The 24038-nt window shown below is 48.8% G+C and overlaps 1 protein-coding gene and 1 long non-coding RNA gene across 6 annotated transcripts in view; one reads left to right on the plus strand and one right to left on the minus strand.

Moving 5' to 3' along the window:
* Positions 1 to 4473, minus strand: part of PPP1R21 (protein phosphatase 1 regulatory subunit 21) — a 90879-nt gene extending 86406 nt beyond the window's left edge. For both annotated transcript variants that reach the window (XM_006129256.5, XM_014576629.4), the window contains exon 1: positions 4333 to 4473. In XM_006129256.5, coding sequence (XP_006129318.1) covers positions 4333 to 4395 — 63 coding nt within the window. In that variant the 5' untranslated portion in view covers positions 4396 to 4473. The remainder of the gene's footprint in view (positions 1 to 4332) is intronic.
* A 28-nt stretch (positions 4474 to 4501) lies between these two features.
* On the plus strand, positions 4502 to 24007 carry LOC142828010 (uncharacterized). Of its 4 annotated transcripts, XR_012902885.2 has the most exons (3): positions 4502 to 4651; positions 9708 to 10033; positions 23138 to 24007. It is a non-coding gene; the product is annotated as an uncharacterized LOC142828010 (long non-coding RNA). The 4 variants fall into 4 exon arrangements; XR_012902883.2 differs by lacking the exon at positions 23138 to 24007 and having other exon boundaries at positions 4518 to 4651; positions 9708 to 11001; XR_012902884.2 differs by lacking the exon at positions 23138 to 24007 and having other exon boundaries at positions 4543 to 4674; positions 9708 to 11001.
* Positions 24008 to 24038: the final 31 nt, after the last annotated feature.

Here is a 24038-nt window from a genome sequence, read left to right on the forward strand (position 1 = left end):
GAATTCTCCACATTCCTTCAAACTTCTTAGGCCATTTCAGTGCCTTATTCATTCCATCCTTTCACACAGTTTCCAAAATGATAGCTGGACTTACATGCAGCTATTTAGAACGCACACTGCCCTTAACTGTTATCTTCCTTCTCACCAAGTCTTGTGTGTGTGTGTGTTGTTAATTGGTATTTAGTTTAAAAAAAACAAAAAACACTCTCTGAAACAAACCTCCAGCTTTTATTTGTCTCTTATACTCAGTGGCTGCCGTTGAAATTCATACACATTGGCAATTTGATAATTTTGCATGGTCAGGAATCATCAACATTTTAATACAATGCAGCAAGTTAAAAGCATGTCTGAATTCTGTATCGAAAGACACATTACCGATGCTTGTTGTCAAAATAGTGCCTCAAAAGACACTCAGATTCCAAAGTCCCCTGTTGTGCCCCTCTAACAATCGTGGAATCTGACTGCTTAAAATCAGCCACCAGATTATTTGCATTCCAGCTGTAGCATCTCTATCCAAGGCAAGCCAGGATGTCAGAGCAGCCCCTGCTTGTGGGGTGCCCTGGTGCTAGGGTATCCTGGCTGATGTAACCCTTGCCTGCGGCAGCAGGAGAAAAGGGACTCTCAAGCCTAGGTGAAGTGACACCCCTCTTTCCCCTCACTCCCAGCCCTGCCCTTAATCAGTCAACTGGTTAAACCTATTAAAAGGGATTTTACATCCCTACTTCACAAGCCAATGAGATTGAGTGGTACATTGCACCTCCCAGGATCCCCATGGACATTTCAACTCTCCCTACTGGAATCTTCTGATCTGGAAAGAAAGCTGCTGCTTGCAACATTCTGTACTGACCAGTGTTCCCAAAAATGCATGCATCATGCACCTTCCTGGACCACCCCATGGTGAATTCACAGGGGTTACAATTTCCACCCCACCATCGACCTCAGCCTGGATCAGTCCACATGAGAGATCCACTTCCTTGACACTACAGTACAATTAAATGATGGGCAAATTTCCACCACCTTATACCGGAAACCGGCCGAACACTACACTTACCTTTATGCCTCCAGCTTCCATCCCAGACACATTTCCCAATCTATTGTATACAGCCAAGCCCTAAAATACAATCGGATTTGCTCCATTCCCACAGACAGAGACAAACACCTACAGGATCTATATAGAGCATTCTTAAAACTGAAATACCCACCAGGAGAAGTGAAAAAAGATTGACAGAGCCAAAAGAGTACCCAGACATGAACTACTTCAAGACAGACCCAAAAGAGAAAAACAACAGAATTCCACTTATCACCTACAGCCCACAACTCAAACCCCTCCAACACATTACCAACAATCTACAACCTATCCTGAGAAATGACCCCTCACTTTCAGAGGCCTTAGGAGAAAGGCCAGTCCTCGCCGACAGACAACCCCCGAACCTCAAACAAATTCTTTCCAGTAACCAAGCAACACACCTCCATCATAATTAGGGCTCGCCACGCGGCAGCGAGCCCTGCTCGCCAGCTTCGCAGTTTCATGCAGTTCTGCGCTCTGTGCATGTGCAGATTGTTCTGCGCATGCGCAGATCGCTCTGCGCCGGCTCTTCCAGGTTGTAATCTACTCACCACAGGCGAGTAGTTTACATTATTTGTCGAGCCCTGATCTTAATCATCCAGAAATCCACCCCTGAAATCAGCCTTGGTGCCAACCCTGTCCACACATCTACACTAGCAATTTCATCACTGGACCCAACCACATCAGCAACCAGATCAGAGGCTTGTTTAATTGCATATCCACTAATGTGACCTATGCCATCAAATGCCAACAACGCCCCAAACTGGACAGTCTCTATGAGACAGAATTAATGGACACAAATTAGATATCCTAAAAGGCAATACACAAAAACCTGTTGGAGAACACTTTAATCTGCCTGGACACTCATTAATGGATCTCCAAGTCATAAGCCAAATACACAGAGAAGGATTGGAACTTAACTTCATTTACAAGTTTAATTCTTATGCAAATGGTATGAACAGGGACATCAACTGGCTCCCACACTACCTTCCACATCCTAATGACTTAAACAAACAATGGGGGTGCTAATTGTTCTTATCAGCCTGTTTTAACTATTTGAACCATCTACTCACTGTCTCTCTCGCTCTTTTTTCCCCCCTCTCCCTTTCCTTTTTATCCCCCCCCCACACCTTTTCCTTCCTCCTCCCCACGCCCCACCACTTTTCCCTTATTTATTCTTGGATCTGGACTTCTAATACTCCAGTCATCTGAAGAAATGGGTTGCGCCCACAAAAGCCCATGACACCATCTACACGTTTTGTTAGTCTTTAAGGTGCTACTAGTCTATTTGCTGAATTTTAAGTTTTTCTTGTTACAGACTAACTCAGCCACCTCTCTGATGCTTTTTATCATAGAGAAGTATCTTTCTCTATTAACATCCTTTGTTGCAAGATAGTCCAGGGCCAAAACTGAAAATTATGTGTCATCTATTGCTCTGCCATAGTTAGAAAATCCTACTGCCATAAAGCCATTCACTATTGCACACATACCGCCAAAAGTCTCAGTCCTTTTTAGTAGCACACTGAGATAGCTTACCCACAGTGCACTGCTGTCTCTGTTGATGCTAAAGAACCAACTGTGGATGCACTCCAACAGAATGAGTATTGTGCAAACATGCACAAGAGATATAATTATACTGTTTTTTGATTATTGGTGTAGAACTCTGTATGTAGAAAAGGTCCAAATTGCCCCTGGACAAGGGATGTGTACTTGGCTCTTCCACATCCTAAGCGAATGTCCTAATTATCACAGTAAAATTATAATGAATTGTCACTATGAATGACAGTGAATAGTCACTGGACCTGAGAAGGTTAGAAAAGTTATAAGAACAGTACCTCTTCCTTCTCCTCTTGACATTTTGTGAATGGCATCTAAGTCTCAAAGAAAAAAAGGCAAAAAACTATTCAACACACGTCAAATTTTCAAGTATTTTCTGTTAAATAGTTTATTTGCTAAAATATGCAGTATTAGCCCAAAAAGAAAAAAACCTTTTTTCTTTTTGGGCTAATAGTTTACTCTAGTCACAATTAGGGATGTTAAATATTGATTAATTAGCTAACTGAATAGTCAATGGGATTTCCATCGACTATTCGATTAGTTGATAAGGTCTAGGAAGCCTTCCACCTTTGAAACATACAAGATTGAAATGCCCAGCAGGCTCCACGTGGGCGCTTCTGCTTTGAAATGTACAAGAGCCCCAACAGGGCAATGATATCTAATGGAGTTCCTTCTGGCTATTAAGAACAGTAGAGGTGAAAAGGTGAAAAGAGGTAATAGAAGATAGCCACATGAGGATCAATGGGGGAAAAAACCTACACCACCACCTCCACTGCCACCACCAAGGGTGGGATGAAGATGGTGAACACCTTTCACTGCCAACCAGAGCAGAATGGATGCAATCCATCCAACGAGGGATAAGTATAGGTGACAAACACACTTTCATCAAATAAATACCTATGACAGGTGAATGGATGGGGAGCAGGAAAGCAAAGAGTGCTACAACCAGTTTTGTTGCCAGTGAACCAGCAGCCTGGGCTTAGCACTACTAGTCCCTTTTGTTCCAGAAGGCTCCCTAGCTTGCAAAATTGTAGAAACCAAGAGAAAACAGGACTGGTGCCTACCAATCTTTTCCTCTCTTTCAAAGGATGCACTCACACGTGCATGCTAAGCGAGAAACTCCACAACACAGCAATGAACGTTTCAATCTCCGACTCTCCCCTGTGCTCCAAAGAGCCAGGCGTAACCTGGGCCAGGCTGGAGCACGAGGCACAGCTTCAGTCGCGAGAGGCGTGACACGATACCACGGAGCTGTCACACCGCACTTTCCGATCAGCAGCGCTGCACAAGAGCAGGGGGAAGCAACCAGCGCGCCCCGACACAGAATGCCGGGGGAGTCGTGAGCACCTTCGGCGGCCTGTTCGCCGGGGAGCCTCAAGGAGCTCAGCCAGCCCTGGGAGGCGGCAGAGGCGGTACCGGGCAGGTGGGGAGGCAAACGGACACGCCGCGGAGCGGTGCGGGAGGTGGCAGGACGGGCAGGGAGCGCGTGTCATCGCCAGGCTCTCGCGCCAGGCGCACCGCTGCGGGACTCCCGCTACCGCCGTGCGCGGGGCAGCGGGAGGAGGAATAAAAGGTCTCACAATCGACGGGCAAGTGGCCGGGGAAGCAGCCTCGGCCTCCCCACTCGCCCCTAGTATCGGGATCGGCACCGATCTCGGGAGAATATCGCGACAGGGCAAGTCTCCTCATCCCGGTGTCCACGCTCGTACCTTCGAATACTCCTGGGCCAGTTTCTGGTACTTCCCCTGCAGCTCCGCACCAGCCGCCGCCATCGCCTCGGGAGCCTCCACAAGCCCTGGCGGGAAACCCGCTGCCTGAGCCACGGCGGCTCAAGCTCACACCCCGTCCCTACCGACCGACTTCCGTGTTCAGACGCTAAACGCGCTGACGTCACCAGCAATGTCACGCTAGGCTCCGGAGTGGCACCACCATCTTGACGCAAAATCCAAGATGGCGAAGCGAGCGGTGCTGCCCTCGCCAAGGCCATAACGGAGAAGCCGGAATGTGGATCACATGACACGGGAAGGGGTGAGCGTGCCGTTGTTGCTACGGTAACAGACTCATTCGTGTTACTGGGATACGGGGCCCGGCTGGGGCCAATAGAGCCGCGCACGTTGAGAGAGTTCGTGGGGGGTCGGTATGCTCCGCGGGAGCCAGGTGCCATTGATAAAGCTGGTGGGGGGCGGTCACCGGGGACAGGCAAGGCCTGGGCAACGAACGGGCCAGCGGCGCGGCTCCTCAGTGCTGCGTGCTCAGGCCCCCGGCGCGGCCGCCGAAAGAGGGGTGAGTCGCCCGGTGGCTAAGAGGCCGGCGGGGAGTAACTGGGCCTCGGCGCTGCCCGGATCCGCCCCGGGGTGCAGGAGGCGGCGCGGAGCCCGCTAGCTAGGCCCGTATGGAAAATGTCCCGAGCCAGGATGGGCAGCCGGGCTCGTTCTCTCCTCTGCGTGCATGGCCGGGGCTGGAGACAAGAGTTTCTGGCTCTGCGCAGCCGGCCCTCGCCTGTGGCGAGCATTAAAAGCGGCCCGTTTGCCTGCAGAGAGCCAGCCCTTCCTTGCCTCGTCTGCATGGAGTGGGCAAGCAGGAACACCTGTTGGAAAAATCAAGCATTCGTTTTCACCGTGCTCAGGGATAAGCCCTAGCTGTAACGAATCAGTGGGGAGGATGCATATGAAACCGTCAGCACCATATCCTAAGTTCGTTATGTTTAATTACAAAAAAAGCTGTGTGTCCCGTTCAGTCTCTAATAAAATTAATGTATTATGTAAAGCCTTAGTCAAAAATTTGTGGCAAGGCAATAAAAATGCAGGGGAGGAACCACCTAAATTAAAACAGGTATTTTGTCCTATATATTGTAAAATCCATGTTTAGATTAACACACTAGGAGGAGCCTGTTACTTAAGCTTGGCAACTTGGTTTTCAGAGTCAGAGAACAAAATATACAAGCCTTTAAGTGGATGGTTCAACCAGTTCCACTATAGCAGAGGTGAGGAACCTTTTTTGGGACAGAGCCTGCAGACCCACAGAAAAATCAGTCTTGGGCCACGCACAAGTGACAAGCAACAAAACAAAAACAACAAAAAACCTTCACCGATGTGGCCCCTGACTGAGAAGGAGAAAGATACTCCCCACATTCTCCTCCCATACCAGAGCGTAGGGGGGCCCAGTACATTTTAGCTGTGTCTACATTGGCAAGATTTTGTGCAAAAGCAGTCACTTTTGTGCAAAATCTTGCCTCCTGTTTACACTGGCCACGAGTTTTTGCACAAGTACACTGATGTTGTATTGTACAAAATCAGTGCTTCTTGCACAAATACTCTGATGCTCCCACTCAGGGATAAGTCCTCTTATCAACATCAATTTCTTGCCCAAGAAAGCCCAATGGCTAAAATGACCATCGGAGCTTTCTTGCGCAAGAGAGTGTCTACGCTGGCATGGATGCTTTTGCGCAAAAGCAAATCTTTTGTGCAAAGGCACATGCCGGTATAGATGCTCTCTTGTGCAAATACTTTTAACGGAAAAACTCTTCTGTTAAAAGTATTTGTGCAAAATCATGCCAGTGTAGACGCAGCCTTTGTGTGCATCTGGGGAGGTGGCAAGGGATAGAGCGCCAACATGGACTTCTCAGTACTGAGCGGGGAGCTCTAACCCTGGGGGATGGATCCAGCCAAGATGGTGGCTGCGTTCAGCCCTGGAGCCTTAGGTTCCCCACCCCTGCACTATAGCAATAGCAGCCATTTACAGAAATCATGGGTAAATTAATTTATTCTACACTCAGGTCTCCAGATTTCAAACAAAGTGGCTATGTCTACATTGGCATGATCTTGCGCAAATACTCTTTAACGCAAGAACTCTTGCGTTAAAGTATTTGCGCAAGAGAATGTTTACACTGGCATGTGCCTTTGCACAAGAGATGTGCTTTTGCGCAACAGCATCCGTGCCAGTGTAGATGCTCTCTTGCACGAGAAAGCTCCGATGGCCATTTTAACCATCGGGCTTTCTTGCGCAAGAAATTTATGTTGCCTGTTTACACTGGCCTCTTGCTCAAGAACAGTTGCGTAAAAGGGCTTATTCCTGAGCGGGAGCATCATAGTTCTTGCACAAGAAGCACTGATTTCACACATTAGAACGTCAGTGTTCTTGCGCAAGAACTCCCCGCCAGTGCAGACAGGCAGCATGTTTTTGCACAAGAGTGGCAGCTTTTGTGCAAAATCATGCCAATGTAGACATAGCCAGTAGGTAATGCAAGTTAGTAGTTATGGAAAACTACTTGCTGGTTGTCTGTGCTTTCATAAAGCTAGATGTAGGTTTCAGTACTACTTTCCACAAGCAACCTGCTATCTATGATGTCAGTTGCATATATGTGGAAGTTTTCCCATAATCTCTATCTATTGGGACAGGCTGTTGTGGCTGTATCTATCCAAAAAGGCCAATTGCAGACAGCTGAACAAGCCCAGGCCTGAAGGGATAATGGAAGCAGCTATTGGCCTTATTAGCCAGAGGGATATATAAGGCAGCTAGAGGGGAAATGAAAGGAGAGGAGCCAGGGTGTGGCTGAGTGTATGCCCAAGCCAGAAAAAGAGGCTGGCTGAGTTAGTTGCTGGAAAACCAAAGCTCTGTAACTAGAAGGTGGTGGGAAATTAGCACTGACAATAAAAGTCACAGATGACTGCACCAGAAAGGATCTCCAGTTAGTTTGTGACCCAAGAAAGGGTCCCAATGCAAGGGGCCTGAGCGAGGACCTTGCCATAATGTATCTATCTATAAAAAAAATTCCCGGTGGATAACAGAGTGATGTCATCACATGGACAAGGGAGATCCATAGGTTACAATGCACTTAGATTTCCAGAAAGTCTTTAAGAAGGTCCCTCACCAAAGGCTCTTAAGTTGGTGATAGACTGTGTTAGCCAAACGGGCTCGTTTCCCCTTGGAGCTAGTCAATTACCCCAAGGAGGCATGGAAGACAAAAGGATAAACGCCAAGCCCTTTATTTGTCGGTCAGCTGATCGGGTGCTCCCCTCGACTTATGCCAGAGGGAGAGGCACACCAAATTAAGCATACAGCACATTTTTATACCACGAAGTAAATGGCTTAGTTTTGCACTACAAGCAGTCTGATTACACAACCAGGATACATCTGCCTAGCTTCCTCTTATTGCGCACTTTGAGCACATGCAGCAAGCAGCAATGTGACTCGACCTTTTAACCTAATAATCCTTGACAGTATTTTATGGCTTCCCACCAAGTAGAAATGTGCAAGCCAAACTATATATTTTTATCTTGCGAAAGCGGCTGCAGGGAAAATGGGAGAGCAGGATTGTCTGTGAGCTAGGGGTCCTAAGGAAGTTCAGTCTCTCCATACCTCCCCGGCCTTTTTCCCTTTGAGGCCCCCTATTCTTCTAACAACTGATAACTGGCTAAAAGAAAAGAAAGAAAGGGTCAGTTTGCAGAATGGAGAGAGATAATTAGTGGTGTCCTGCAAGGACCTCTACCAGTGTTCCCTCTAGAACCTGACTGGGCAGGGCTGATTAATCACCTGTGATTATATAATTCCTTACAAAAAGGGAAATAAGAACAACCCAAGAAACTACAGGCCAGTCAGTTTAACTTCTGTGCCAGGAAAGATAATGGAACAAGTAATTAAGAAATTCATCTGCAAACACCTGGAAGATAAGGTAATAGGTAACAGCCGGCATGAATTTGTAAAGAACAAATCACGTCAAATCAATCTGATAGCTTTCTTGGATAGGATAATGAGTCTTGTGGATAATGGAGAAGCGGTGGATGTAGTATACTACGTCTACACTGGTGTGATCTTGTGCAAAAACTCTTTAGCGCAAGAGTTCTTGCATTAAAGTAGTTGCACAAGAGAGCGTCTACACTGGCATGTGCTTTTGCACAACAGCATCCGTGCCAGTGTAGACGCTCTCTTGCGCAAGAAGTGGTTTTTTTCGGAAGAAGAGGCTTCCAGAAAATAGCACAGGTGCCCTTCCAAAGTAACCAGGTCTCTATAGTTCCTGTCTCTTGGCCCGTCTTAAAGTTGCAGGAACTCTGGACAAGACTTGTGGCAAGAAGCTGGCCTGAGAGTAGCACCTCACTATGCGGCTCTCCCTGCCACAGGCCTTGCCACCCATGGCAGAGCCTCAAGCCCACCCTCCCTCACACACACAACCCCCCTGGCCCTCGCAGGGAGCAGCCCCAGAAGTCCCAGGACCCACCTAGGGGGACCAAGAGGCGCGCAACCTCCTGGTCTGGAGTGGAGATCCTGTCCCTCCTCGAACTGTGGGGTGAGGAGGACACCTTGCAGGATCTCCGCTCCAAGCGCCGAAACGCAGAAATATTCAAGCACATGGCTGAGTCCCTGGCGGAGCGTGGACACCCACCCCAGGCCTTGGAACACGTCCCAGGTAAGGTGAAAGAGCTCCGTCAGGGATATGTCCAGGCCAGAGAGCGCAGCTTGCACTCAGGGGCAGGACTCCACACCAGCCCCTATTATCAGGAGCTGCACCAAATCCTGGGCGATGGGGAAACATCTTCCCCACCCATCATCATTGACTCTGGCCTCGAGACCCCCGTCATCACCCAGCCAGAGGTCACAGAGGAGGGGAGCCGGTAAGATAGGAAGTCTCCCAGGCCTCATCAGATACTGGGAAGGGATCTTCAAGTGAGTGCTCTCAGTTTATGACACTCACAGGGGAGGAGGGGAGGCAGGCACACAGAGGGAAGGGTGTGAGTGTCACTCAGGCTGCACATCGTGCTGCCGTCCGTGCACATAGAATCACGTGCAGCGTTAGTCTGTGGTACACGGATGCAGCAGGCAGCCCCTGAGCTTGGGTGGGAGCCTGCTGCCAGGCTCAGGAGAGGCCACACACGTCCAGCCGGGGTGGGGTGGGGTGTTTGGGAAGTGAGTAGCACAGTCCCCATGGCACCTCAGGGCCCCTGTAAGGCATGACCCATTATGCAGGCCACACATGAACTTGTTCGCGGGACATCCCCCTTCTTTGTCCTGAGGACTGTTGGTTGCTGCTCACAGAGGACAGTGTCTGCATGGATGACTGACCACCTCTCCCTCTTCGTGTTCTCCACAGCCAGGGCTGAGGGGCGAGCTACACCACCCATGATAACTGCCACAGCCCAGGGGACCCAAAGGCGCACCAGGGTCCAGGAAGACCTGATGCAGCAGCATGTCAGCGTCCTGCGCAACATGCAACAGACCATGGTGCAGAAGGTCCGTGAGGATGCTGAGTGGCAGAACTGCGCATGAAGCCAGCTCATGCAGCGGTGTGATACCATGTCACGCATGATGGTGCAACCACTTGCTGTCACTCCTCCTGGCTTCCATCCTCCTGCCCACCCTGCTATACCCATTCCCCCTCTGCCTGCCTCTCGTGCAATGCCTCTGCTCCCTCTCCAGGTGATCATAGAATCTTAGAGCTGCTATCTATCTGATAGAGGCAGCAAGGGTGGGGGAGCAACTAGTCAACTATCCTGTCAACTATACAATAAGCTATACAATAAGTCCAAACTTCTCCCAGAGGTATACCCCAAGTTCATTTACTACCAGAGAAACTTGGGGCAGGGAGAGAAAACAAACTGCAATCTTGGGTAGCTGACCTTTCAGTCTTAGGCATGCATACACAGACCTCCTATTACCTTCCAGGACACAAGGATCAAATCATCACTTTAAAAAGGTGATTTTATTAACAAAACAAAAAGATATACTTGATAAAACATACTTGTCTGCTAGGTGTTTTAAAGCAACTGAGAAAAGAACAATTTAAAAACATACAAATTCCATCCCTGGGATACAGTTTATAGTAAAGTGTATGGCGAGGCACATGGACTTTGCTCAGAGGAGTTTAACTAAACAAAACGAAGAAAATAATCTGATGGTGTCTAAATAGACATTTCATTCCCTATCTACTCATATATCCGTCCTTCAAAGTTCAGTCCATTTCCATGCTCAGTATTCTTTGTAGGCATGGTAGTTCTGCCTTGTTCAGTTCATCTTGTTCCCCCAGCTCCCAGCTTAAAACTCACACGAAGGAAAAGCAAGCAGGCTTTCTTCTTTGGGTGATGTCCCCGTGGGCACTCCACTGTTGATGACAAGTCATTCCCTGAGCCGCAGTTTGGAGCTTTTCTTAGCAGTTATCAGTCGGACCGTGCATGCATTGAAGGCAGCCATTTTGTCCATGCAACCTGGTTCCCCCACTCAGTTCCTCGTTAACCACCCTTGTTCACAGACAGAGCTCCTTTCTCGCCTCAGGCGTTCACTCACTTCAAACAGTTGTGACTGTTACTATTTCAGTTTGTTTGTTACTGTTTCTACTTAGAAGTATTTTTTCCTGTCTACGAAAAAAAAAAAAAAAGAAGAAAGAAGAACCACCAAATTGCTACAGTGCCCGGTTCTCAGGGCTTTAAGAAGTGCAGTCAGTGTAATGACTCCATGCCGGCATCTGACAGGCACGATGTCTCACAACAAGGGCTAAAAAGGACCAGGAGCTTCGGCTCCACATGATTTTTTTTTGGGGGGGAGGCAAGCTCTGCAGCCCTCAGAGGAGCCTCAGCCCTTTTTGACCAAACACGGATCAGTGTCTCCCTCACCTCACTAATATCGCAAGGCAAGCGTCTCCCCGACGAGGTCACTGCCCCTCAACCGCTCCCAGTGAGGACATGCCAGGCACCACATACATTTTGGTGCTGAGGGCTCTAGTAAGTGCAGCTACAATGGCACCCCGACCTCACTAAGAACTGATGTCTCATCGTCCGCGCCAGAGAGATCACGCTAGCAAACCTCAGTACTGCTGCAAGCGATATTGCAGTGCCCAGCACCAGAAAGAAGCGGAGAACCACCCTCAAAATGGCCTCACAAGTCTTCAGCACAGCCTGCTGATGTGCCGACATCAGCGTGAATGCCTCCCCCGCTGGACTCTGCAGCACAGACACAGTTTCCTAACAACACTGGCCAAGCTGAGGGCAGTCACGCATTATCAGCTGATGCTGAGAAAAATCAGCCTTTGCAGCAGCTCTCCCGCTCCAGCTCCTGGCTACGTTAAGTCTCCGTTGTTACAAGGAATCACAGGAGTAGCTGACTATATGATCAGAGAAGCACTTTCTCCTCACAACACTCCTCTCTTATTACATCTCGTCATTGTCATCATTACCAAGAGGCACCATACCACCCACAGTGGTACCCTGATTGGCATTTTCCGCCCCATTACATTTCCCATTACATGCTCCAATAGGCCCCATGGGAGTATTGGAGACCCCACAGAAGCCACTCTATAGGCCCATCTCCATCACCAAAGAGGCTTCTATCAGCCTCCCCATCCCACACCGTTCTGAATACCGCAGAATCAGAAGACAAAGAGGAGGGTCAAATCCTCGATAAGCACTGTGACACTCAAGCCCTGGAGCCTTCCTCGGGGAACAGTTTTCCTTATCTTCCAGTGAAGCAATAATACCCAAAGAAACCCATTACACTGATGACCTGAAACAATTTCAGGTGTTTTTTAAAAGAGTGGCCACTACTCAAGAAGTTCACCTCCAGGAGGTGAAGGAGAAACAGAACTATCTCCTAAAGAATATCCATTCCTCCTCTCAGGGAAGATCAATTGACGAAGCAATAATGGAAGTATCAGACGTTATTTGGTAGACACCTGCCTTCACCCAGTCAATTTGCAAAAAGACTGACAGGAAATATTTCGTCCCTCCTAAGGACTTGATCTTTCTATTGTCCCACCCCCAGCCAAACTCTTTGGTGGTGGATGCAGCGAATCAAAGCTTGAAAGCTCCTCAATTCAGGTCAGCAACCAATGACAAAGAATATAAAAAACTAAACCTATTTGGCAAAAAAGTATATTCCTTGACCACCTACAGCTCAGAATTGCGAACTACTGTGCGTTGCTATTCAACCATGACTTAGATAATTACTCCAAGCTTGCCAAATTGATGGAGCATCTGCCCGACTCTCAGAGGCCCATCCTCCAGGCAATAATTTATGAGGGGCACACCATCGCCCACACAGTACTACTATCAGCTATAGACATAGCCGACATAGTGGCAAGAGCCATGGCACAGCAGTGGTGATGAGGAGAGCCTCCTGGCTGCACGCAGCAGATATGCCCAGGGAGTTTCAAACAAAGGTGGAGAATCTCCCTTTTAATAAAAACTATTTGCTGCTAACACAGATGAGGTCCTGCATAACAGTAAAAACTCTCGCACCACTCTTCACATCCTCGGCATGTACACGCCTCCTTATCAGCGAAAGAGATATACTCTATACAAGAGGAGCAAAGACATACTACAACTGAAGGCAGCACAGACCATATAACTACAATAAACTCAGGCAGCAGCCTCAGAGGAAGTGACCAACCCAATCGCGCCCTTCCAGCTCACAGTCCTCCAAACAGCAAATTTGAAAATTTGGTCAAGGTTCTGCCTGACTGCCGCAACCATCCAGTGATAATAAGCAAGAAGCACTTGTTTGCCCACAGATTATGTCACTTTTTCCACCATTGGGATGTTGTAACATTGGCCCAGTGGATACTAGAAATCATCCATACGGGTTACACTATCCCCTTCACTTTGCATCCCCCCACAACTCCCCTTTCCTCATCCCTCTTCAGGGATCCCTCTCATGAGATCCTGCTCAAGCAGAAAATCGATTGGCTCCTCCAACTAGGAGCAATAGAGAAGGTCCCCGAGCCATACTGGGGAAGAGGGTTTTATTTGACTTATTTCCTCATCCAACGTGTACAGGGGGATGGAGACTGATTTTGGATCTCCAGAAGCTAAACAAATTCCTACGCAAACAGTGCTTCAAAATGGTCTCACACCCTTCAGTTATTTTTGCACTGGACAAAAGGAACTGGTTTGCAGCCCTGAACCTGCAAGATTCATACTTCTATGTCACAATACATCCATCCCACAGGTGTTACTTTCACTTCATCGTGGGGGAGCACCATTTTCAATATGCAGTCCTTCATTTCAGCCTATCCTCTGCCCCTTGAGTCTATTCCAAGGTCCTCACGGTAATAACAGCCTATCTTCGTCAACGGGGAGTCATCATTTTCCCATACCTTGATGACTGCCTCATGAAAAGCCACTCATGGGCAGAGACTTCCGATTTGGTCTAAAAAACTAGGCAGCTATTCGATTGCCTAGGTCTCCTTATAAACAAACAGAAGTCAACTCCAGATCCTTTTCAAGACATCAAATTCATTGGTGCTCGCCTCGACTCTATATTGACTGGAGTTTACCGACCCCATCAATGATTCACTGGGCAACAACTCTCTCCACTAACCCCTCTACTACTGTTCATACCTGCTTCTAACTGCTAGCCCACATGACCGCTACAACATATGTAGTCCAATATGCGTGCCTTCATTTCCGTGCAATGCAGCATTGGCTAGCCTCGGTTTATATACCATCTCAACATCCCATCCAGAAACCAGTCACTGTCTCCAAGCATGTACTGGACTCACTCCAATGGTGGACTTCCCCCTGCAACCACCTCATGGGGGTTCCATTTCTTCAATCTGAACCATCAGTACAAATCACCACTGATGCATCATTGATAGGCTGGGACACACACCTTCACCACCACACAGTGCAGGGCAAATGGTTACCACACAAGGTATGTGCACTTTGCACATTCTGACAGGCAACACAACCCCCATGTTCTATATAAACAGGCAGTGTGGCGATCATTCCCAATCACTATGTGCAGAGGCCATCCATCTCAGAAACTGGTGTATCCATCTCAGAATTACCCTGAAGACATCATACCTACCTGGAATCAACAACGTCACAGCAGACGCTCTGAGTCACAATTTTCACACAGACCACGAGTGGGAGCTGCACCCAACGGTGGCAGAATCCATCTTCCACAAATGAGGCTACCCCGTAATAGATCTCTTTGCAACCACGAACAATACCAAGTGTTGCCAATTTTGCTCTTGAGCAGGACTGGGGTGAGGGGTCCACGGGCGATGCATTCCTAATTGCCTGGACCAAACCACTCTATTACGCCTTTCCCCCAGTACCACTGATCCCCAGGATCCTGTGGAAGGTTCAGTGGGACATGGTTCAAGTCATCCTGATAGCCCTGTCTTGGCTCAGACAGGCCTGGTTCCCATGTCTCCAGCGAATGTCTGTAGAACCTCCTTACCAACTCCCACGTCGGCATGATCTCCTTTCTCAGAATGGGGGCAAATTGCTTCATCCTCAATCTCACACTCTCCACCTTTACACCTGTCTCCTCTCTGGTTCTACAGGGCTGAATCCTACTGTTTGTAACAAGTAAGAACCATCCTCCTCCACAGCAGAAGGCCATCTACCTGAAACACTTATCTGCACAAATGGAAATGCTTTACATCCTGGGGTCAACAGCTGGGTGTCCTTCTGTCAGCCGACGGTCAGGGCAGTGAGTGGTGTGTGTGTGTGTGTGTACTATACACCAGAGACTTCAACTGCTGAGACCGGGGTCCCTTGCAGTGGGCAACCTGGAAGAGGTTGATGGGCGCCCCAATAAGTGTACAGGAAGAGCTTATTACACTTCAGATTTTAGCTGCTAGAATCTGTGATTCCTTTGCAGCGGGTAGCCTCGGGGAGGCTGAGAAGTGCCCCAACGGATTTTGCCACCTGGGTGTGACACAAATCCAAACGCCCAAGCTCTCCCTGTATCTGTCCCTAATGACCGGCTAAAGTTCTTTTTAAATTGTGCCTGGTTCTGTTACAGCAACTGAAGGAGTCAGGTTAAAACTTAAACATTTACAGGTTTATTGAGGAAGCTTATAAATCATATGGTTGCAATGGCTATTGTTCTATTTCTTAACTGCTGACAAATATATATATGTAGAAAAAAATGGTTACAAAGAAGATAAAGATAGGAAATAGAAAATAATGGTACCAAATGACAGCTTAATCTTTAAAGAGCTCTATTCTATGCATGCACTATAACAAAAGGACACATAGAGGTACAATTTTTACCCCCTTCTGCATCACTCGATCCCAGCGTGTCAGGCCAGGATCGGTCCCTCAATTCCTCAGAAAGATGAAAATACGAGGTGGGCGTCCCCGTGGAACCTCAGGAGGTCAAACACCTAACCCGACCAGCAGGTAGAGGGCAGATTGACACTCAAAAGTGAGTGCGCTGCTGTACCCACTTATATACCCGTTGGGTCACGTATTTTCTCTTTCTTATCTGTAATGCCAAATGGTGCTGGTCTGTCTTTTGTGAGACCAGCTCTTACAAGGGAGTTGTGAACTTAATTTACACTTGTAAGAGAGAGTTGAGAGGATTAAATTGGAAGTACTGGACATTCTTTTTCTCAGTGGGAAATTCCTCTTCCAGGGACTGTGTGTGTTCGAATCAACATGGGTGCCAGCCGGGCACTTCTTGCAGCCTCGAGCTCAGTTTATTTCCTTAATCGTTACTCAGAGTCAGAGAAACTCGCATATCCTGGTCTCGCATCAAAGCAGATCAAAGCTTAATGGCTATGCTGATTTTCTTATTGTTCCTTCTTTGCCCTGTATACAGACATCTCAGAGGGCAAGCAAGATTGTTTGAGATGGGGGGGGGGGGCTGTCTGGCCACATCTTCCTCATAAAGCGCCTCTCCACTTGATCCTCGAGTATATGTACTACCTAAAGAACAGCGGCATATCCATCTCATCTGTCAAAGTGGACTTGGTGGCGATTACGGCCTTCCATGAGGAAATCGAAGGGTCATCTGCTTTTGCCTATCGGGTCACCAGGAGATTCCTCAAAGGCCTTCACAATCTGTATCCCCCTCACAGGATACCAGTCCCTGTTTGGGACCTAAACTTAGTCCTAGACAGTCTCATGAGACCTCCCTTTGATCCAACGGCCCCTTGTCCACTTCAGCTCCTGACTATGAAGGTGTTTTTAATGGCCATTACCTCTGCGAGATGAGTTAGTGAGATAGGGGCCCTGATGGTGGACCCACCATACACCATATTTGACAAGGACAGAGTTACTTTAAGACCTCACCCATCATTTACGCCTAAGGTCAGCACCTTTTTTCATCTCAACGAGCCCATAGTCTTGCCTACATTCCTCCCATAGAGATGTGATGCTCCACACCTTGGACGTTCAATGGGCCCTAGCCTTTTATATTGACAGAACACAGGTGAGCCACGCTTCTTCGTGTCTGTTGCCTACTACTCGAAGGGCACTCCTATTTTTTCACAGCGAATTTTCAAGCTAATATCAGCCTGCATACTACATTGCTATTCTCTTCGCAATAAGCATTTGCCTGCCCTGCCTAAAGCACACTCTACGCATGCTGTGGCAACACCCATGGCTTTCCTAAGTAGTATCCCTCTGAAAGACACATTCAGGGTGATCATGTGGTCATCGGACCATACTTTGGCCAAACATTATGCTATCATGCCTCAAAGAGCAGCTGACACTGACACATCAGTGGCTACAGCGTTATTATCCTCTGCCACAAAGTAGTAACTCCGAGTCCCACCATCCTAATGGAGTGCTGCTGTATAGTCACCAACAGTGGAGCACCCATGGGGACATCACCCAAAGAAGAAAAGGAAGTTACTCACCCTGTGCAGTAATGACTGTTCTTCAAGGTGCATGTCCCCGTAGGTGCTCCACTACCCTCCCTTCCTCCCCTCTGCTTGGAGTCTTTGTGACTCGGGTGTAGTCGAGGAACAGAGTGGGGGAGCCAGGTCACATGGGCATGGCGGCAAACTGTTAATAGTGCAAGCGCCCTTCAACACATGTGTGGCCTGGCTCATAACAGCTAAGAAAAGCTCCAAACTGCAGCTAAGAAAAACTCCTCCCAGTCCTGATCCCCCCTCCCAGTCCTGACAGCCCCTTGCCAGTTCAGACAGCCCTCTCCCCCTACCCACCCTCGTTTATGTTTAATAAAGAAAGAGTTGTTTTGCTGTAAAACCAAATGGATGTGTTTATTGGGAGATATGGGTTGGAGCAAGGAAAGGGGATGAATGGGGAAAGGGAGAGAGAAGGAAGGCTGAAGCCCCTGTTGTGGAGGCCCTGGGGAGAATTACTGTGGTTCCTGAGAGAACCTCTCCCTCAGGGCCTCCCAGATGCGTACCCTGGCCTGATGGGCCTGGCGGGTTCCAGCTGTCGAGGGCTGCTCATAGCCCCAGCCCTCAGAGGTGGCCTTCTGCCACCCACTCTGGGAGGAAAGCCTCCCCTTGCAGGCCACCATTACCTCAGGGATATTGTGCTCCCCAACATCCAGGCGAGTGAGGAGGCAGGAGAACCATCCTTTTGGATGCCCAGAGGCGCACTCCACCTGGAGTTGGGCTCTGTTCAGGTGAGCATTAAGAATTTCCCTGCTTCGATCCAGTTGGCTGGTGTAGGGGCACATTAGCCAGCTCATGAATGGGTATGCCGCGCCTCCCATTATGCACATTGGCATAGTCTGGTTACCCACCAGAAACTCCTGGGTCAGGGGTGGAGGGAAGGTGCCTGCCTCCAGCTGGGCACACAAGCTGGAGTTCCTGAAAATGCGGGCATCGTGAGCCCCGCCCAATGACCTCATGTAGATATTTGTGAAGTGGCCCCGGTGATCCACCAGGGCCTACAGGACTACAGAGAAGTAGCCCTTGTGGTTCACGAACTGGACCGCTTGATGTTACGGGGCTCGTATGGGGATGTGAGTGCTGGCAATTGCTCCCATGCAGTTGGGGAACCCCAGCACAGCAAAGTCGCCCATGATGGTGTCCAGGTTGTGTATCCGGACAACTCTGCGCAATAGCAGGGAGCTGATGGCCCGGATGACCTGCAGAAGGAGAGAAAGAAACACACAAAACAGAGAATGAGAGAGGGGTTGTGTGCTCCCAGTGGGACATGGCTGCCCTTCCTCCTGGGACTCCCACCCTGAAGGAGCCCCCCCACCCGTCCGTGAGCCTGTGTGCCCGCCTCCCCTTAGACCAGGCCATTGTGAAGGCGAGAAGGCACCAGGCCTTTTCCCCCACCCTCAGTTTACCGCATACAGTCCCCAATCCGCCTGTCCTGAGTGTCCCCCTTATGCAACACCCTCCCTCATGCAGGGGCTGCAGCCCATGATCTCCTTACCTGAATCAGGATGGCCCTGACGGTGGACTTCTCCACAACAACAGCCATAGCTGTTGGGAGTGGCCAGCTTCTGCAGAACGATGGCGACCCGCTTCTGGAGAAGGATAGCGGGCCGCAGGTGGGTGTCGTGTCATTGGAGGGCAGGGGCGAGCCAAGCACAGATCTCCTGGAAGGTGGCCTTCTGCATGTAGAAGTTTTACACCCATTGCTGGTCGTTCCACCGCTCCAGGACCAGCCAGTTCCACTTGTCCGAGCTGGTCTCCAGCCTCCAGAATCTTCTGGATATGGTGGGCTGAGGCAGCCAAAGTGCAGCACCCGCAGCCAGACAGACGCTGATAAGGAGGATCTCGGGGTCTGGGTCCAGCTCCAGCTGGAACAGGACCGCTGCTTGAAGCAGGCACTGCAGGGAGAGCAGCGTGGCCCTGGGGGTCCGTCGCATGCTCAGGGGCAGCTCCGGCTCCATAGCACATAGGGCAGAGTAGGCAAAAGCTGTATTGTATTTTATATATGATTGTTTTTTCACCTTCGCTAATTAGGCCATATAAGGAATACTCTTGTCAGCTAACAGATAACAACTGATACTGCAGCTCAACAAGCATTATTGACACTGGTATATAGTGTAACTTGTGATTGAGAGTCTCAACGTCTCTGTTGGCTTACTAGGTTAAAATAAAATTGACATTGATTTCATATTACTTCTTAGAATACTTTATTCTGATATTTTAAAGAGACGGCAGAGCTTTAACTTCATTTGTGGGATTTAATAAATTACATACTGGTAGAAAATTAGAAAACAGAAAAATATTGTTTGCAAGAGAAAAAAAACATCTTTAAGTTCTGGCACTCCTGACATTTATTTCAATGGAATCCATGATCCAACCCTAAAAACTCAGAAGGTCATCAGACTTTTAATTATAACATTTAAATCAACTCACCAACACCAGATTCTACAAGCTTCTCTCCTCTGATCCCACTAAAGAATACCAAAAAAACTCATAAAACAACTGCTCATGAAGCTCCCTAATACTGCTCAGGACTGAATTTACACAAACACCCCTCTAATCCCCAAACAGGAGTTTTCTGTCTGCTATCCAAGATACACAAACCTGGAGGTCCCGGACGACCCACCATCTCAAGCATTGGCATACTTACAACAGGATTATCTGGCTATATTGACTCTCTCCTCAGATCCTATGCTGCCAGCACACCTCGCTATCTTTGAGACACCACCGACTTCCTGAGGAAACTACAGAACATCAATAATCTTCCTGAAAACACCATCCTGGCTACCATGAATGTAGAAGTTCTTTACACCAACATTCCACATCAAGACAGATTACAGGCTATCAGGAACACCATCCCTGATGACACCACTGCACACCTAATCACAGAACTCTATCCTCACTGTGGGGGGTTCAGGGTGCGATCACTGCCTCCCAGCTCGAGAGGGGGGTTCGGCGGACCCCTGTGCCCCCTTCGGTTTGTCTCACCGCCGGGCCCCTCCCTGGAAGGAGGGGGGGTCTGCGGACCCCATAATTGTTACCCGTCCCTGTGGGGGGGGCTCACGCTCCTTAGCCCGACCCCCTTTCCCGGGGGTGCAGAGCTCGGTTCAATCGTCTGCCTACGCCGGCGTTGCTTGGAGCTGGATGCTCCTCTGGTGGAGGGAGGGGGACCCGCTCCCACCCTCTCTCCGGGTCCCAGCCCAGGACCCTAAGTGTCAGGGCTTGCGAGCACCCCAACGCGGTAGACGGGGGTCACTCCGCCTGTAACCCGTCTACCCACGGGCGCCAGAAGGCTTCCACCCCGGGCTGCTTCCTCCCTTCACCCCACCCCCTCGGACGATCCGTCCACTGGCCCGGCTTACCGTGCCTCAGTTGGTGGGGTCGGGTGTTGGTCCGTGCCGAACCCGGGAGCCAATTGTCCGCCCCATCTTCTCACCCGACCAAGCTATCTTGGTAATGGGTAAGATAGTTTGAGTATTTGTTCATTCCTTCCCGGAGAGTGTCGAATTTTAACGTTCGACACTCTCCGGGAAGGAATGAACAAATACTCAAATACTCAAACTATCTTACCCATTACCAAGATAGCTTACCCAATTATCACCTCTAATACCATTAGCTCAAAGACATCCCACTCTCCCCACCTCTAATATCATCAATTCACAGACACTTTCCTACCTTCCTTCCTCCCTTCCCCCCCCCCCGCATGCCCCTCCTGTTCTGAAATGTGATTTGTCCTTTTCATATCTGTTCATTTTTTTAAATTGTATCCTTTGGTATATATGGTTGTGACTATTTTCTTCCACTATTTGATCTGAGGAAGTGGGTCTGGCCCACAAAAGCTCATCATCTAATAAACCATCTTGTTAGTCTTTAAAGTGCTACATTGTCCTGCATTTTGCTTCAGCTACCCCAGACTAACACGGCTACATTTCTATCACCTTTCTCTCAGGCTGTCTTAGTAAGAATTAACTTGTGGAGAAAAAGCAGGTGCAACAGGGTTTGGGAAAGCTGGAGGGGGGAAGAGGCAACAAGGGGTGTGGAGATGATCGGTTCGGGCACTCATTTCTTTAATGACCCTCCTGGCTACAGTAATGACATGCTGTACTCTTTAGCTGGGGAGGGCATGAGGATACTCTTCCTCTCTTCCGTGCTCCACCCCGTGCTCTTCCCCCCCTTTCTCTATAGGTCTGTAACCGTAAAGCTATATGTTTTGATTCAGCATTTTCCTTCTTCTGCTCTAAGCAAGCTGCACAATGATTTGTAACTACTACCAATTCAGAAAGGGGCTTGGCTTGCTAGCCAATGCAAATTGTCTTTAGCTGTTGCTGAACCTTTGGCAAAAGTCTCTGTACAAAAGCGGCCCCTACTGCCTCTTTGGCATTATCAGCTGGTTGGGTGATCCCTGAATGTTGCTCAAATACCTTGTTAGGTTATCTAAATAATCGGCAGGGAGTTCGCCTTTGTCTTGCTTACAGCCACTGATTTTTGTCTAATCAGTTTTCTTCGGGCAAACCTCTGAAATGGCGTCTAACAGACGGCCTTTAGCATCAGTCAGGGGTTGCCCGTTTCCAGGGTTGGCATTTGGCCAGTTAGCCTGAGCTGTGAGCCACTTTTGGGCTTCAGGTGGCAATATGACTCGTAAGAGCTGGTTAACGTCAGCCCATGAAGGATCATAACACTGAAATACTATCTCGAGTTCCTCTTTAAATTTTCTAGGTTCTTCCTTGAACTTTGGAAATCCTTTAGCTAAATTTTTAAGGTGCCCTGGTGTCCGGAATCAACCCCTCCCGGTTTGCTGACTACTAGGCAGTGCTGGTGAAGAAGAACTCTCTCCAGAAAGATTAATCTGTGGGGGTGAAGCCTGTGCTGATGAGTTTGATGCTACAGCCAGCTACTCAGGAGACACAGCTTGCCAAGGGGAAGAGAAAGTTGGAGGGGGATGGAACGGCGGCGGCGGCCTTGGAGCAATGCTAAAAAAATCCACTACATCTTCGTCTGTCTCTTCCTCGCTCTCAGCCTTAATTAACTGGGGATACAAAGGAGCCGAGGGAGCTAAGGAGGTGGATTGGATGGGAAGACATCTAGATGCCTTACATTTTAATTTCAAATCTTGTACTTGTGTTTTTAGTTTTTCCTGACAGTCCCTTAGACTCCACATTCGGGACTCATGGAGTCTCTTTGTGGCTTCCTCCTACCAATAGACAAATGGTCTCCACTGCACATCCAGGATTTTTGGTGAACTAAGGGTTTCTCTGAGGTATAGAATCTTATCATAATCAAAGGTACCCTGCTGTGGAAACTGTTTAGATGGATTACCACTTGTGAAAAGATTCTAATCTTTCACGTACTTGCAGGTGTTTGGATTGTAATGCACGTGCATATAATGTGCAGGGGTGCCTTTCAGAGGCGAGGAACATGTTTAGACTGACCTCCCCCTATCTTAGTACTTAAGAATTAGACCTTAGCAGCAGTTCATGAAATAAGGAGAGTCGTCACTCTCTCATATACCTGCTCAGTCTCGAGGTTGGGCTGACTTCCCTTGCTTTCAGAACTCCCTCGTAGGAGAGCTTTGGGGCGGATAGAATCAGCTTACTTCTCAGAGACCTGGGCAGCGGCATTCATACTCATTACATTTACACTCAGCATGCTTTTCACACAGACATTTTCTCTAACATTTAGATGCATCATTCTCTATGGACCTCGTCCATATTTGGGGCGGCAAACAACACGTTTCCCCCCAGAACCACAACAGTTCCCAGCACTGCATAAACCTAGGTGCCTTATGTCCGGACGCAATACAATTTCCTCTTGTACCCGGGGTGGCACCACTAATACCACAGCAGTTCCCAGCACTGCATAAACATAAGCCTACTTGGGGGTAACAAAACAACCTCCCTGTAACCAATTTGCGTCTGACTTTGTTGCAGATTCAAGACGTTCGGATGGCGTGAGCTCAACGAGGTAGACGGCGCGACGGGCAGTCCTCCCTCTGACCCCCTCAGAGATTTCAAAAGGTCTCTTACCTCTCGCAAGGCGCCTTGGGTTAGCAGGGGAGACGGCCCGCAGCAGCTGCCGCTGCCCTCACCCGGGCGTTGCCATCCGAGTCACGGCACCAAATTGTGGAAGAAAACAAGCCTTCACTCTGCATTGTGTTTAAGCAACAAGTAGCCAGAGGCAGTTTATTCGAGCAATATTGCAAGGGAAGACATCTATAAGCGGATCTTCAAATACAAAACAATTAAAAGCCAATATACATACCTTTCTGTTACATATAACATTAAACAATTAAATCCCTGTCCATTCAGTTCCTATCGGACACTGTCTTATCTCAAGGTTCTCACTGAGGTAAGCATTCTACTCTTATCAATGTGAGAGAGACAGAAAGGCGAACACAGCGTCTCTTCTGGCTCTCGCGTTAGCAGGAGTCAGAGTGACCCAGACTCTTGCTCTGCTAATGACAAACCCTGAAATGGCCACCCAAATCCCCTTTCCCTTAGTTCTGCTGCCACACTACTATTGAGGATCTGTTGGACCTCATCTGTGCATTCTGCTTCTAGTGAGTGAGCCATTGAGGAGCTAGGCCTGAAGGTTCAGGGTGTGGAGATGGGGATGCTGTAGGCGACCACGACATTGAGTGAGGAGATGTGGGAGCTGTGGGAGATGCCATGGGCGATTGGCTGACATTTGCAGTAGGGAGGCATACCAAGTTTGTCTCAGCCAGTGTGGCACTATCAGTATGACATTGGTGTTGTCTAAGCGCACCTTTGTGACTACTTGATGGACAAGCAGTGGGGGGGGGGGGGGGGGGGGGGGGGGGGGGGGGGGGGG

This window comes from Pelodiscus sinensis, chromosome 3 (genome assembly GCF_052426305.1).
Source record: "Pelodiscus sinensis isolate ZL-2025 chromosome 3, ASM5242630v1, whole genome shotgun sequence".
In the NCBI taxonomy this organism is placed as follows: Eukaryota; Metazoa; Chordata; order Testudines; family Trionychidae; genus Pelodiscus; species Pelodiscus sinensis.